Here is a 17041-nt window from a genome sequence, read left to right as displayed (position 1 = left end):
GGGAGGGCCTTTATATGGGGATGTTACATGGGGGGGGCTTTATATGGGGATGTTACAGGGGGGGGCCTTTATATGGGGATATTACAGGGGGGACTACTATTTGGATGCAGAAACTGCTTATATGGGGGCACAGAGGGAGCAAGGTCACTGTGTAAAGCAATACTCTTGGGGAGTTTTTATATAGATGTGTGTGATACTGGAGTGAGGAACCTAAAATCTTTGTCTAGTAGATTGCAGAGAGGAGTTACGGCCGTAGAAGTCTTCATGACGGCCGAACAAGAACTTCAGCAAAAACAGCAAATGCAATCCATGCAGAGAAGACGCCTCCTGTGAGTAGGTGGATGTAATTGCACTATAATCACTATTTATAATCAGTATTTTTATTACCAGCTGAAGTGTCACAGTGACAGCCGCAGCCGGCCATGTATGTCAGTCAGAGGTGGAGTCATGGCTCGGCTCCGCCTCTGTGACACTTCCACTGGTAATGAAATGGAGAATTATAAAAGTTTACATTGGACTAAGGGTCCCTTATACTATATCTCCCCACACACCTTTCTACAGCTCTGTACTTGTACATAATTCATTGCAGATTTGATGCTGCTGAAATACATAAATACAAAAATATGCAGCATCAAATCCACAGTACATTATATTTTATCTTTATGCGTTGATGGTGGGGTTCACATATTTAAGTAAGTAATGAGGAACTTGGTCAATTACAGCAGAATTGGCTACAGCATGTATAGTACTCTGCTATCCATATTATATTGGAAGGATATGCTATGTGGGCTGCTGAGATCTGAGTGCCAGTCCGGCCCTGGTGGCCCCTCAAGCTGTGTGTGCCTCCTAATGATGGTTGGCAGGTGATCGGTATTAAGCGGTTATTCAGCCTTACACAACTGTCTATATTCTGTAGGGTTGGCTCGATTTAGACTGTGTGCCAAACAGCATTGCTGTATTCTGTCTTATAATAGATCCTGAGTGGAAGACCCCCTCCCCCCTTTATAATCTCTATATACCATAACAGACCTATAGACAGGGGCTGGTTTATGAGACAACCTCTTTAAATCTAAGTCCTCTAATGATGACTCTGTTGATCCTTCCCCAGTCCACACAGCAAAGCTAGTGAACTGCACCAGATAACTTCAGTGGGATCTGTTACTGAGTGTGCCAGTGTTCCGGCCTCCTCCCTCCCCCACCCCTCCGTCATTGAGTGATGTATGGGGCTCAGTGCTGGAGGCATGCAGTGCGGGGAGGAGTGCTGCACGTTCTGCTCGGCCACATCTCTAGGACATCTCTGCTCTCCACTTAGTCAGATGATCCGGTGACAGGAGACGCCCTCGGCTCTCAGCCGCGCAGGGTTTGTCTGGATTTATTTGTCCTTATAATATTTCGCCAACAATTTTTTGAGTTTTAATATTAGAATATGATTTTTTATGAAGAGAACGGCCGTGGAAATAATTATCAATTACTTCTGGCTGTTCTGCGTTGACTTCAATGCAGTTTTCAATGGAATAACGGCCACTGTCCGTACCTTGTGTGAACACAACCTTCTAGAAAATTATAGGACAACCAATGAAATAAATCAGAGGATGTTCGCTCTTTCAGATATTCTGGTTTATTTTAGAACATTTAAAAAAAAATACAGTTTCAAAAAGCAATTTGCAACATATAATACCGAACGGGGAACAAGATGGCGAAGGTGTGAGAGGTGGTCATGCGCTGCCCGTTACATCACCAGCTGTTATAATGGGAGATCGGCCATCCAATAGGGTATCATTACTTAGGATTGCTGGAGAGGCCGTTCTTTCCACCATATGTGGGACATTATGGTCGCCGTCATTTTATAACGTGAATCTACAATCCTTGAGCTGCAACGTCCTTCAGCGAGAGGAATGGTTCTTATAAGGAGCGGCACTGCTGTACATACTGCACGGCTAAAGGACATTACATAAGAGGAAAACCCTAAAAATACTCAGTCATACTCATCAGAAATATATAATAGCATAAAACTCCCTGCCCACCCCCCCTCTCCCATTATTCATCTGTGTGCATTGCAACTAAATGGAACCTGATTAAAGGGGTACACATGATTAAAAAGTTTTTTCCCAGTAATAACCCTTGGTCTATAGACAGTTTCTGGTATTGCACTTGTGTAGGGTTCACCTGTAATACCAGACCGAAGCATGCTGAAGCTGGAGACATCTTCACCTCTCGCCTAACAATGCCGATCGTCCTATATAGCGCTGTATTATGAAGGAGCGTACACAGAACAAGAGCAGCTGGATGCAGCCCATAACCATGGATTAGGAAAGTCTCAGGGTATGTTCCAGCACAATGCAGGCTTCAAGTCAATGGCTCCCTCACCCTTCCTATCCCCGCAGTGTCCTCTAGTCCATCCCAGCTCTGCTGCATCCATACATATCACTGTATGAGTCATGTGACCTCGGATCTCACACTCTTTTTTTATAGAAGCACTGCCAGGCTGAAACACACCCTCACCCTCCCTATCCCCACGGTGTCCTATATTCCATCCCAGCTCTGCTGCATCCATACATTTCACTGTATGAGTCATGTGACCTCGGATCTCACACACTCTCTTTATAGAAGCACTGCCAGGCTGTAACACACCCTCACCCTCCCTTTCCCCGCAGTGTCCTCTATTCCATCCCAGCTCTGCTGAGAGGCTGTAAGTATACAGATAGGGGCTGTATAATCATCAGCAGTAACTGTAATGGGAGCCTCTATCTCCTTCTCCCCCCGTGGAAAGCTTTCGTGGTACGGCTCATGCAGCTGTATCACACAGAAGGTTCTGTTGGCTAAGATGGTGAGCACAGACACACATGTATTTTCCAGGGGGGTCATTATGAGGTCACATGACCTAACCGAAAGAGATTCTAGACAGAAAGGAACAGCTAGATGAGGTAATAATGGCAGACATGTGGCAGTGTGCCTTCAAATGTTTCCATAGGTTGATGGACTCTTAAAATCCTGCAGTGAATCCATTACTTGTTATAGCTCTTCATGGAGTCGCGTTCCGTCACTTCTGTTCTATAGGACCATATTATAAGCCAGTGCTGTCCGCCATGTGTCATGTGATCTAGCATCGCATCCCGGTCTCCTTTATATACAGAAACAACGTGGTGGAACCGTAACATGACACCCACCAGAGCCCACCACCTTATACTGGGGGTCTCCACAGCCCACCACCTTATACTGGGGGTCTCCACAGCCCACCACCTTATACTGGGGGTCTCCAGACCCAACCACCTTATACTGGAGTCTGCTGGGGGTCTTTTCTCCCATCATCAGCCATACACATTACATGCTCATCCAGTTCAGGTTTGGCCTACACCTATGTAACGTGTATGGGGAGCTTGAAGAGATTGTCCAGACTTAAAGGAGTTTTCCAAGTTAATCTCCCCACCTATAATAGTGGAATATCTGAAATTCCTGCTGCAGAACAGGACTGATGTGAGTGCCGCCCCGCCTGCCACCATACTATACACAGAGCGCACCCGCCTGCTGACCCCGTACTATACACAGAGCACACCCGCCCGCCACTGTACTATACACAGAGTGTACCTGCCTGCCACAGAGTGCACCTGCCCGCCACCGTACTATACACAGAGCGCACCCACCTGCTGACCCTGTACTATACACAGAGTGTACCTGCCTGCCACAGAGCGCACCTGCCCGCCAATGTACTATACACAGAGCGTACCTACCTGCCACAGAGCGCACCCGCCCGTCACTGTACTATACACAGTGCACACCCGCCTGCCGCCACAGAGCGCACCCGCCCGCCACTGTACTATACACAGCGCACACCCGCCTGCCGCCACAGAGCGCACCCGCCCGCCAACGTACTATACACAGAGCACACCCGCCTGCCACCCTGCCACAGAGCACACCCGCCCGCCCACGTACTATTCACAGAGCACACACAGCAGGACGCTCAGCGAGGAGCTAGACATTTTAATAAAAAATAAATTACAAAGTCAGGCAGGGTTGTTCAACAGTAAAAAAAAAATTTACAAAATAAAAATTGGAAAACCCCTTTAAATAAACATGGCAGTTCACTTCACACAGCGCCTCTCCTGTCCTCAGGTTGGGTGCGGTATTCGGTTCTACCAAAGAGCATGATGACGGGGATGGGGGATGGGGGCTGTTTTAACAAGAAAGTAGCTGTGATTTCTCTAATCGTGGATAATCCCTTTAATAATATGTCACCTGGCTTATCGGAGGTCCTGAGCGGCAACAGAGAGAAGCTGGGGGCATCACTCATGGAGGCCGCCTTACTGATCACACAACTCTGCTAAAAATGGTTAAAAACAGGAAATAAAAACAAAAAGCAATAATATTAGAGGAGGATAATGCAACGATTCTCAGCATAACCGGCGGCTAATGGGTCCGCCGCGTCACCGAGCCCGGACCGGCGATACCAGATCCACAGAACCAGCCACTCAACGAGACAAAGAATCGGGAGGAAAAAGTCATCGCTAAGCGGATTCAGGATGTCGGTAATCCGATGTGTCAGTCGGGAGGTGATGAAGGGCGCGGTCCTAGGGGCTATCATCTATAAGACAATGCTGTTCTATACCGCCATTACGTGCCGCTATATGGTCACCATGAAGAAAACACCTCCACGTCACTATTCACCCATCACGGATAAGAGGCGTCTGCGAGATTCGCTCTCTGTAGTGTATTATACAAAGGGTTAAACCTAAACCTCGGCTTCCCCAATGGTCGGCTAATAGTGAAGGTATAAGGCAGGGAGTGGTGACATGACGCTGTTATAGAGGGGCTTAGAGCAGGGCCTTCTGGGAGTAGCTGTGTGCTTGGTCTTGGCTGGCGGGGGAGGGGGGCAGGGTGGTGGAGGGGGGCGGGTAGTTGGGGACTTGGGACATGTTGGTACCAGTCTGATAAATAGTGAGGTCTATGGCAGCCGCAGGGTTCGCTGTGTATCCTGCAGCCGGGCCGACATACGAGCTTCCTGCCGCCGATCCTGCCGGCCTGAAAGACAAAGGTGGAGATGGAGGTTACATCACGGCCGCGTCCAAGATGGAGACAACAAAGAAGGAAGAGAACAGAAGCTTCCAGAACCCCCATACCCCCCCGGGAGTCATCTAATAATAACACCATGATAATAGTAATAGTAAGAATAATTATAATAATATGTAATAATAATACTGATGGAGATAATAATAATAGTAGTAACAATAATGATATTAATATGTAATAGTAATAATACGGATGATAATAATAGTAACAATAATAATTATATGTAATAATACTGATGGTGATAATAGTAACAATAATAATAGTGATACTACTGATAGTAACAATAATATTAATAATACTGATGGTAACAATAATACTGATAGTATTATTATTGTTACCATCAGTATTATTATTGTTACCATCAGTATTATTATTGTTACCATCAGTATTATTATTATTATTATTATTATTATTACCATCAGTATTATTATTATTATTATTATTATTACCATCAGTATTATTATTATTATTACCATCAGTATTATTATTATTATTACCATCAGTATTATTATTATTATTATTATTACCATCAGTATTATTATTATTATTACCATCAGTATTATTATTATTATTATTATTATTACCATCAGTATTATTATTATTATTACCATCAGTATTATTATTATTATTACCATCAGTATTATTATTATTATTATTATTACCATCAGTATTATTATTATTATTACCATCAGTATTATTATTATTGTTACCATCAGTATTATTATTATTGTTACCATCAGTATTATTATTATTGTTACCATCAGTATTATTATTATTATTATTATTATTACCATCAGTATTATTATTATTATTACCATCAGTATTATTATTATTACCATCAGTATTATTATTATTATTATTATTATTACCATCAGTATTATTATTATTATTACCATCAGTATTATTATTATTATTACCATCAGTATTATTATTATTATTACCATCAGTATTATTATTATTATTACCATCAGTATTATTATTATTATTACCATCAGTATTATTATTATTATTACCATCAGTATTATTATTATTATTACCATCAGTATTATTATTATTATTACCATCAGTATTATTATTATTATTACCATCAGTATTATTATTATTATTATTATTATTACCATCAGTATTATTATTATTATTACCATCAGTATTATTAATAATACTAATACTGATGGTAACAATAATAATAATACTGATGGTAACAACAACAATAATGATAATAATACTGATGGTAACAATAATAATACTGATGTAACAATAATGATAATACTGATGGTAACAATAATAATACTGATGGTAACAATAATGATAATACTGATGGTAACAATGATAATAATAATAATACTGATGGTAACAATAATAATAATACTGATGGTAACAATGATAATAATACTGATGGTAACAATGATAATAATAATAATACTGATGGTAACAATAATAATAATACTGATGGTAACAATAATAATAATACTGATGGTAACAATACTGATGGTAACAATAATAATACTGATGGTAACAATAATAATACTGATGGTAACAATAATGATAATACTGATGGTAACAATAATAATACTGATGGTAACAATAATGATAATACTGATGGTAACAATGATAATAATAATAATACTGATGGTAACAATAATAATAGAGAGAATAATAACTAGAGAGGAGGGAATCTACAGTAGGAATGAATTCTTTTCGGGATTCTGATCATGGGGCTGCGGCTCTGATGTCCGTGCTGCTCTCCAGGTGCTGGGAGAAGACGGATCCAGTTTTTCAGCACCCGGAGAGCAGCACGGACATCAGAGCCGCAGCCCCATGAGCAGAATCCCGAAATAAATCATTTATTCCTACTGTAGATTCCCTCCTCTTTAGTTATTATTATTGTCAGTAATATTATTATTGTTACTATTACTACCATTATTATCACCATCAGTAGTATTATTCTCAGTATTATTATTATGATTGTTACTATTATCACCATCAGTATTATTACTACTACATATTATTATTGTTACTATCAGTAATATTATCATTATTATATAATAATATCACCATCAGTAGTAGTAGTATTATTATAATGATGATGATTGTTACTATTACTAGTATTATCACCATCAGCAGTATTATTACTACTACATATTATTATTATTGTTACCACCGTAATACCAAGTCATTGGTTCCTGATCATTATTGTAGTCGTCCATATACTCTATACTGATCCTAGTGAGCGATGTGTCCGTAGTCAGCTCATTTAAGAGAGACGTGTCCTGATCCGCAGCAAAGGTATATGTAGTTATATACACCCCCTATAGGGTATACACACCATGTGATAGTTATATACACCCCCTATAGGGTATACACACCATGTGATAGTTATATACACTCCCTATAGGGTATACACACCATGTGATAGTTATATACACCCCCTATAGGGTATACACACCATGTGATAGTTATATACACCCCCTATAGGGTATACACACCATGTGATAGTTATATACACCCCCTATAGGGTATACACACCATGTGATAGTTATATACACCCCCCTATAAGGTATACACACCATGTGATAGTTATATACACCCCCTATAGGGTATACACACCATGTGATAGTTATATACACCCCCTATAGGGTATACACACCATGTGATAGTTATATACACCCCCTATAGGGTATACACACCATGTGATAGTTATATACACTCCCTATAGGGTATACACACCATGTGATAGTTATATACACCCCCTATAGGGTATACACACCATGTGATAGTTATATACACCCCCTATAGGGTATACACACCATGTGATAGTTATATACACCCCCCTATAAGGTATACACACCATGTGATAGTTATATACACCCCCTATAGGGTATACACACCATGTGATAGTTATATACACCCCCTATAGGGTATACACACCATGTGATAGTTATATACACCCCCCTATAAGGTATACACACCATGTGATAGTTATATACACCCCCTATAGGGTATACACACCATGTGATAGTTATATACACCCCCTATAGGGTATACACACCATGTGATAGTTATATACACCCCCCCCTATAAGGTATACACACCATGTGATAGTTATATACACCCCCTATAGGGTATACACACCATGTGATAGTTATATACACCCCCTATAGGGTATACACACCATGTGATAGTTATATACACCCCCCTATAAGGTATACACACCATGTGATAGTTATATACACCCCCTATAGGGTATACACACCATGTGATAGTTATATACACCCCCTATAGGGTATAATCTCTGGCAGAGACTGATATAATTGATCACACTGTATATAGAGGAATCTATTCACGTTACTTATATGAAGCTTGCGGTGACTGGTTGGGGAGGTCGGAGGTTGTCGGCAGCTGTTCTGGAGGGACGGGGTAGGTGTGGACGGGGCCCATCGTATTCCCGCTGACTAGATAGGCCGCGTTCGGATGTTGTCCTTGATACGTCTACAAACGGAGAGGTGGAAACGGAAGGAAAGCATGAGATACTGCTGAGGGCTCCCGTCCTGAGGGATCAGCGGTATACACTATATACAGGACAGTACCGGCGGCTGTGGAGCGCCCCCCGCTGGCGGCAGGTAGTACTGCTGGTTCTGCAGCTTGGCGTACATTGAGTACATGGGGTCCTCGTTCATCAGCTTGGTGTATAAGGAGAGCGCCTCCATCACCTTCACATTCAACTCAGAGAGTTCTGAGTGTTTCCTGGAACGAACAGAGGGGAACAGAGCGGCTGTATATACTGCAGTGTGTTATGCGGCTGTATATACTGCAGTTATGTGGCTGTATATAGTGCAGTGTGTTATGCGGCTGTATATACGGAGCGACTGTATATACCGCAGTGTGTTATGCGGCTGTATATAGTGCAGTGTGTTATGCGGCTGTATATACCGAGCGGCTGTATATACCGCAGTGTGTTATGCAGCTGTATATATAGTGCAGTGTGTTATGCGGCTGTATATATAGTGCAGTGTGTTATGCGGCTGTATAGTGCAGTGTGTTATGCGGCTGTATATATAGTGCAGTGTGTTATGCGGCTGTATATTTACTGCTCTGTGTTATGCGGCTGTATACATAGTGCAGAGTGTTATGCAGCTGTATATATCGAGCGGCTGTATATACCGCAGTGTGTTATGTGGCTGTATATAGTGCAGTGTGTTATGCAGCTGTATATAGTGCAGTGTGTTATGCGGCTGTATATAGTGCAGTGTGTTATGCGGCTGTATATAGTGCAGTGTGTTATGCGGCTGTATATAGTGCAGTGTGTTATGTGGCTGTATATAGTGCAGTGTGATATACGGCTGTATATAGTGCAGTGTGTTATGCGGTTGTATATACTGCAGTGTGTTATGCGGCTGTATATACTGCAGTGTTATGCGGCTGTATATACTGCAGTGTGTTATGCGGCTGTATATATAGTGCAGTGTGTTATGTAAATGTATATACTGCAGTGTGTTATGCGGCTGTATATACTGAAGTGTGTTATGTAAATAAATATACTGCAGTGTGTTATGCGGCTGTATATACTGCAGTATGTTATGCGGCTGTATATACTGCAGTTATGTGGCTGTATATACTGCAGTGTGTTGTGTGGCTGTATATACTGCAGTCTGTTATGCGGCTGTAAAGTGCAGTGTGTTATGTGGCTGTATATAGTGCAGTGTGTTATGCGGTTGTATATAGTGGAGTGTGTTATGCGGCTGTATATAGTGCAGTGTGTTATGTGGTTGTATATAGTGCAGTGTGTTATGCGGCTGTATATATACTGCAGTGTGTTATGCGGCTGTATATATAGTGGTGTGTTATGCGGCTGTATATATAGTGCAGTGTGTTATGCGGCTGTATATACTGCAGTGTGTTATGCGGCTGTATATACCCACCTGTCAATGTCCTCCAGCTTCTCATCGATCATCGGCCCCATCTGGTGACAGGCAGCTGCCGGATGGACAAGACAAGTGATTTGTAACTTATAGACGCAGCTGATCCCGGGAGCGCGGCCATCACCACAGATACGCATTACAGCACCATTCCATCTACTGGGGAATACGGACATCCTGGGGGAGGGGCTTCCCTGCTTAAAGCGTAACTGTCATGTTTTTTTTTATTGCAGAAATCAGTAGTATAAGCGATTTTAAGAAACTCTGTAATAGGTTTCATCAGCCAAAAAAGCCTCCTTCTGTCCCCAAGAAGCAATCTCCCAGCCTCCCCCCCCCTGACTTCTTATCTGTGCATTATCAGGCAAACACGTCTTCATTACAGAGAAGCCAGTGAAGACGGGCTCTGCTCTCTCCATTGTAAGACTATGAAGGGGGGAGGGGCTGAGGGAGATGAGGGAGCAGGAAGAGGTGACATGAAGGTCAGCTGTTTGTAGACTCTCTGGGCACCTAAACTGCAGGATTCTGGGATCAGAAAGGTCAGTGCTTATCTATGAACTTACTGAGAGAAGATTGCAGGGTGTTGTGCTGTGCAGGACTGCTCCGTGCTCACTCACTCCTAACAGCCCCTCCCCTCTCCATAGCCACATAATGGAAACAGAAATCCTGCTTCTTCTGATGTGAGGGGGGAGGCTGGGAGATTGCTTTTTCACTACAGAAGGAAACTCTTTTAGTACATAAAACCTATTACAGAGTTTCTTAAAATCGCTTGTACTGTTGATATTTAATGACAGTTACACTTTAACCCCTTAACGACATCGGGCGTAAATTTACGCCCTGATGCCGGTAAGGGAGTTCAGAGCGGGGCCGCGCGGCGGCCCCGCTCTGAACCGCACCGGTCCCGGGTGCTGCGTGTAGCCCGGGACCGTAGGTATTAGCGGGCACGGTCCGATCGCCGTGCCCGCTAATACAGTAATCGGATGCAGCTGTCAAAGTTGACAGCTGCATCCGATTACCGGACGCAGCTTCATCCCTGGTGTCTAGTGGCGAGATCGCTCCTCCGGGATGTTATCCCGGAGGAGCGATCTCCGTGTGTGCTGCCGGCCGGGGACCGCTCCAAGATGGCGCTGTCCCCGGCTCGGCACTCGTTTACTTCCGGCTGCAGCAGCCTATCTCATGGATCTCTGCAGCATATCTATGCTGCAGAGATCTCAATGAGAGATCAAAGCACTTATACTAGAAGTCCCCCAGGGGGAATAACCCTAACCCCAGGGGGGAATAACCCTAACCCCAGGGAGGCTTCTAGTATAAGTGTAAAAGTTAAAAAAAAAATGTCATTAATAGTAAAAAGCCCCCTCCCCTAATAAAAGTCTGAATCACCCCCCTTTTCCCAGGTTATAAATAAAAGTAAATAAATAAATAAACATGTTTGCTATCGCCGTGTGCGTAATCGCCCGAACTATTAATTAATCACATTCCTGATCTCGCACGGTAAACGGCGTCAGCGCAAAAAAATCCCAAAGTGCAAAATTGAGCATTTTTGGTCGCATCAAATCCAGAAAAATTGTAATAAAAAGCGATCAAAAAGTCGTATATGCGCAATCAAGGTACCGATAGAAAGAACACATCATGGCGCAAAAAATGACACCTGGCACAGCCCCATAGACCAAAGGATAAAAGCGCTATAAGCCGGGAATGGAGCGGTTTTAAGTGACGTATATTTGTTGACAATGGTTTAAATTTTTTACAGGCCATCCGATACAATATCAGTTATACATGTTATATATCGTTGTAATCATAACGACTTGAGGAACATATATAACAAGTCAGTTTTACCCCAGGGCGAATGGCGTAAAAACACATTTCCCCCAAATAAAAGAAATGCGTTTTTTTTTTCAATTTCACCACACTTTGAATTTTTTTCTGGTTTCGCAGTGACTTTATGCAAAAATTCAGCCTGTAATTGCAAAGTACAATCAGTGACGCAAAAAATAAGGGCTCATGTGGGTCTCTAGGTGGAAAAATGCAAGTGCTATGTAAGGCCTTATATACACAAGGAGGAAAAACCGAAAACGTAAAAACGAAAATGGGCCATGTCCTTAAAGGGTTAAAGGGGTGATTAGAGAAAGCACAGCCCCTTCCTCCTGTGTGCGGTGCAATACCCCCCATCACTCACCTTCCAGATGGATCAGGTCAGCGGCGTCCGGTAACCCGTCCGTGGGATCAGCGCTCTGTAACATCTGCAGCAACTGATCCATTTTTTCCTGTAACATAAAACATAGGAATTATGGCAAATCTGCAAATCCAAAGAGGTCGGTATCCAAACCTGAGGCCCCTCCCTTCAGAGAGTAGTAGGGGGCGACATCACCTCTAATAAGGGGCATTTACTTACTGTACCTGTCCTTATAACGTCCACCATCTAACACCAGTACATGTGATATAAAGCACCTGAATATATAGGTATATAGCAGTCAGGAGACTGGGCCTGGATACAGTAAGTATAGCTGGTATATAGCAGTCAGGAGACTGGACCTGGATACAGTAAGTATAGCTGTTATATAGCAGTCAGGAGACTGGACCTGGATACAGTAAGTATAGCTCGTATAGAGCAGGAGACTGGGCCTGGATACAGTAAGTTTAGCTGTTATATAGCAGGAGACTGGACCTGGATACAGTAAGTATAGCTGTTATATAGCAGGAGACTGGACCTGGATACAGTAAGTACAGCTGTTATATAGCAGGAGACTGGACCTGGATACAGTAAGTATAGCTGTTATATAGCAGGAGACTGGACCTGGATACAGTAAGTATAGCTGTTATATAGCAGGAGACTGGACCTGGATACAGTAAGTTTAGCTGTTATATAGCAGGAGACTGGACCTGGATACAGTAAGTATAGCTGGTATATAGCAGTCAGGAGACTGGGCCTGGATACAGTAAGTATAGCTCGTATAGGGAAGGAGACTGGGCCTGGATACAGTAAGTATAGCTGGTATATAGCAGGAGACTGGACCTGGATACAGTAAGTATAGCTGTTATATAGCAGCCTTCAGGAGACTGGACCTGGATACAGTAAGTACAGCTGTTATATAGCAAGAGACTGGACCTGGATACAGTAAGTATAGCTGGTATACAGCAGAAGACTGGACCTGGATACAGTAAGTATAGCTGTTATATAGCTGCCTTCAGGAGACTGGACCTGGATACAGTAAGTACAGCTGTTATATAGGAGCCTTCAGGAGACTGGACCTGGATACAGTAAGTACAGCTGTTATATAGGAGCCTTCAGGAGACTGGACCTGGATACAGTAAGTATAGCTGGTATATAGCAGGAGACTGGACCTGGATACAGTTAGCATAGCTGGTATATAGCAGGAGACTGGACCTGGATACAGTAAGTATAGCTGGTATATAGCAGGAGACTGGACCTGGATACAGTAAGTATAGCTGCTATATAGCTGCCTTCAGGAGATTGGGCCTGAATACAGTAAGTATAGCTGGTATATAGCAGCCTTCAGGAGACTGGACTTGGATACAGTTAGTATAGCTGGTATATAGCAGGAGACTGGACCTGGATACAGTAAATATAGCTGGTATATAGCAGGAGACTGGACCTGGATACAGTAAGTATAGTTGTTATATAGCTGGCATATAGCAGGAGAATGGACCTGGATACAGTAAGTATAGCTGTTATATAGCTGCCTTCAGGAGACTGGACCTGGATACAGTAAGTATTGCTGTTGTATAGCAGGATAATGGACCTGGATACAGTAAGTATAGCTGTTATATAGCTGCCTTCAGGAGACTGGACCTGGATACAGTAAGTATAGCTGCCTTCAGGAGACTGGACCTGAATACAGTAAGTATAGCTGTTATATGGCTGCCTCCATGAGACTGGACTGGGATACAGTAAGTATAGCTGTTATATAGCAGCCTTCAGGAGACTGGACCTGGATACAGTAAGTATAGCTGGTATATAGCAGCCTTCAGGAGACTGGACCTGGATACAGTAAGTATAGCTGGTATATAGCTGCCTTCAGGAGACTGGACCTGGATACAGTAAGTATAGCTGGTATATAGCAGGAGACTGGACCTGGATACAGTTAGCATAGCTGGTATATAGCAGGAGACTGGACCTGGATACAGTAAGTACAGCTGGTATATAGCAGGAGACTGGACCTGGATACAGTAAGTACAGCTGTTATGCGCAGTATGTGCTGTGTAATGGTGTATGATGTATGTGCAGTGTCCTGGTGTATGATATATAATCTCACCTCATCAATATATACAGGTTCCGGCTCTGGTTCTATGGTCTCCACTTGGACTTCATCACTAAATTGCACCGTCTTCTTCTCTGTCTTCACTGTAAGATGTAAAGAAAGAAAATATCTTTATATCAGCTTCATATACTGCAATGTATATCCTATAGCAGATGAGGGATATATATATACTGCAATGTATATCCTATACCAGAACAGGGGTATATACTGCAATGTATATCCTATACCAGACCAGGGGTATATATATTGCAATGTATATCCTATAGCAGACCAGGGGTATATACTGTATACTGCAATGTATATCCTATACCAGACCAGGGGTATATATATTGCAATGTATATCCTATAGCAGACCAGGGGTATATACTGTATACTGCAATGTATATCCTATACCAGACCAGGGGTATATATATTGCAATGTATATCCTATAGCAGACCAGGGGTATATACTGTATACTGCAATGTATATCCTATACCAGACCAGGGGTATATATACTACAATGTATATCCTATAGCCGACGAGGGATATATATACTACAATGTATATCCTATAGCAGACGAGGGATATATATACTACAATGTATATCCTATACCGGACCAGGGGTATATATATTGCAATGTATATCCTATAGCAGACGAGGGATATATATACTACAATGTATATCCTATACCAGACCAGGTATACAGTATATATACTGCAATGTATATCCTATACAAGACTAGGGATATCAGATATCAAGGAGACCTGGGCAGATCACATGACTATACACCAATCAGATACTACTGCAGGTAGGAGAGCTGGGCAGATCACATGACTATACACCAATCAGATACTACTGCAGGTAGGAGAGCTGAGCAGATCACATGACTATACACCAATCAGATACTACTGCAGGTAGGAGAGCTGAGCAGATCACATGACTATACACCAATCAGATACTACTGCAGGGAGGAGAGCTGGGCAGATCACATGACTATACACCAATCAGATACTACTGCAGGTAGGAGAGCTGAGCAGATCACATGACTATACAAAAATCAGATATCATGGCAGGCAGGAGGGCTGGGCAGATCACATGACTATACACCAATCAGATATCATGGCAGGCAGGAGGGCTGGGCAGATCACATGACTATATACCAATCAGATATCATGGCAGGGAGGAGGGCTGAGCAGATCACATGACTATACAAAAATCAGATATCATGGCAGGCAGGAGGGCTGGGCAGATCACATGACTATATACCAATCAGATATCATGGCAGGCAGGAGGGCTGGGCAGATCACATGACTATACACCAATCAGATATCATGGCAGGCAGGAGGGCTGGGCAGATCACATGACTATACACCAATCAGATACTACTGCAGGTAGGAGAGCTGAGCAGATCACATGACTATACACCAATCAGATATCATGGCAGGCAGGAGGGCTGGGCAGATCACATGACTATATACCAATCAGATATCATGGCAGGCAGGAGAGCTGGGCAGATCACATGACTATACACCAATCAGATATCATGGCAGGGAGGAGAGCTGGGCAGATCACATGACTATACACCAATCAGATACTACTGCAGGTAGGAGGGCTGGGCAGATCACATGACTATACACCAATCAGATATCATGGCAGGGAGGAGAGCTGGGCAGATAACATGACTATACACCAATCAGATATCATGGCAGGCAGGAGGGCTGGGCAGATCACATGACTATATACCAATCAGATATCATGGCAGGCAGGAGGGCTGGGCAGATCACATGACTATACACCAATCAGATATCATGGCAGGGAGGAGGGCTGGGCAGATAACATGACTATACACCAATCAGATATCATGGCAGGCAGGAGAGCTGGGCAGGTCACATGACTATACACCAATCAGATATCATGGCAGGCAGGAGAGCTGGGCAGATCACATGACTATACACCAATCAGATACTACTGCAGGTAGGAGAGCTGGGCAGATCACATGACTATACACCAATCAGATATCATGGCAGGTAGGAGAGCTGGGCAGATCACATGACTATACACCAATCAGATACTACTGCAGGCAGGAGAGCTGGGCAGATCACATGACTATACACCAATCAGATACTACTGCAGCTAGGAGAGCTGGGCAGATCACATGACTATACACCAATCAGATATCATGTCAGGCAGGAGAGCTGGGCAGATCACATGACTATACACCAATCAGATACTACTGCAGGTAGGAGGGCTGGGCAGATCACATGACTATACACCAATCAGATATCATGGCAGGGAGGAGAGCTGGGCAGATAACATGACTATACACCAATCAGATATCATGGCAGGCAGGAGGGCTGGGCAGATCACATGACTATATACCAATCAGATATCATGGCAGGCAGGAGAGCTGGGCAGATCACATGACTATACACCAATCAGATACTACTGCAGGTAGGAGGGCTGGGCAGATCACATGACTATACACCAATCAGATATCATGGCAGGCAGGAGGGCTGGGCAGATCACATGACTATACACCAATCAGATACTACTGCAGGTAGGAGGGCTGGGCAGATCACATGACTATACACCAATCAGATACTACTTACTCATCTCCGGCTCCGCTGTCAGGTCAGCAGTCACAAAGTTTGAGGGGAATAATCCGACTCCTTCGCTCGTCTCTCCTTTCCACCAGTTTGGGTCACTGTAATAAACATGTACAAGGTAAATGTTTATAGAGACAAAGCAGAGGGTTTGACTGTCCAGGTCTATAAGCCATGTGACTGGCCGGAGCTCCATGCCA

General features: G+C 43.1%; 1 protein-coding gene across 3 annotated transcripts in view; it reads right to left on the bottom strand.

Annotated features, from left to right (window-relative positions):
- Positions 1 to 1595: 1595 nt before the first annotated feature.
- Positions 1596 to 17041, bottom strand: part of STAM (signal transducing adaptor molecule) — a 33068-nt gene continuing 17622 nt past the window's right edge. For 2 of the 3 annotated variants that reach the window (XM_069959544.1, XM_069959545.1), the window contains exons 8-14: positions 16848 to 16942; positions 14252 to 14340; positions 12154 to 12241; positions 9984 to 10038; positions 8652 to 8808; positions 8414 to 8553; positions 1596 to 5016 (exon numbers count right to left, since the gene is read on the bottom strand). In XM_069959544.1, coding sequence (XP_069815645.1) covers positions 4809 to 5016; positions 8414 to 8553; positions 8652 to 8808; positions 9984 to 10038; positions 12154 to 12241; positions 14252 to 14340; positions 16848 to 16942 — 832 coding nt within the window. In that variant the 3' untranslated portion in view covers positions 1596 to 4808. Of the gene's footprint in view, positions 5017 to 8408; positions 8554 to 8651; positions 8809 to 9983; positions 10039 to 12153; positions 12242 to 14251; positions 14341 to 16847; positions 16943 to 17041 lie in introns of all 3 variants that reach the window. The other variant, XM_069959546.1, reaches the window with a different exon arrangement.

This window comes from Dendropsophus ebraccatus, chromosome 2 (assembly GCF_027789765.1).
Source record: "Dendropsophus ebraccatus isolate aDenEbr1 chromosome 2, aDenEbr1.pat, whole genome shotgun sequence".
In the NCBI taxonomy this organism is placed as follows: Eukaryota; Metazoa; Chordata; class Amphibia; order Anura; family Hylidae; genus Dendropsophus; species Dendropsophus ebraccatus.
Note: the sequence above shows the minus strand (reverse complement) of the source record. Positions and strands in the feature narration are given on the sequence as shown.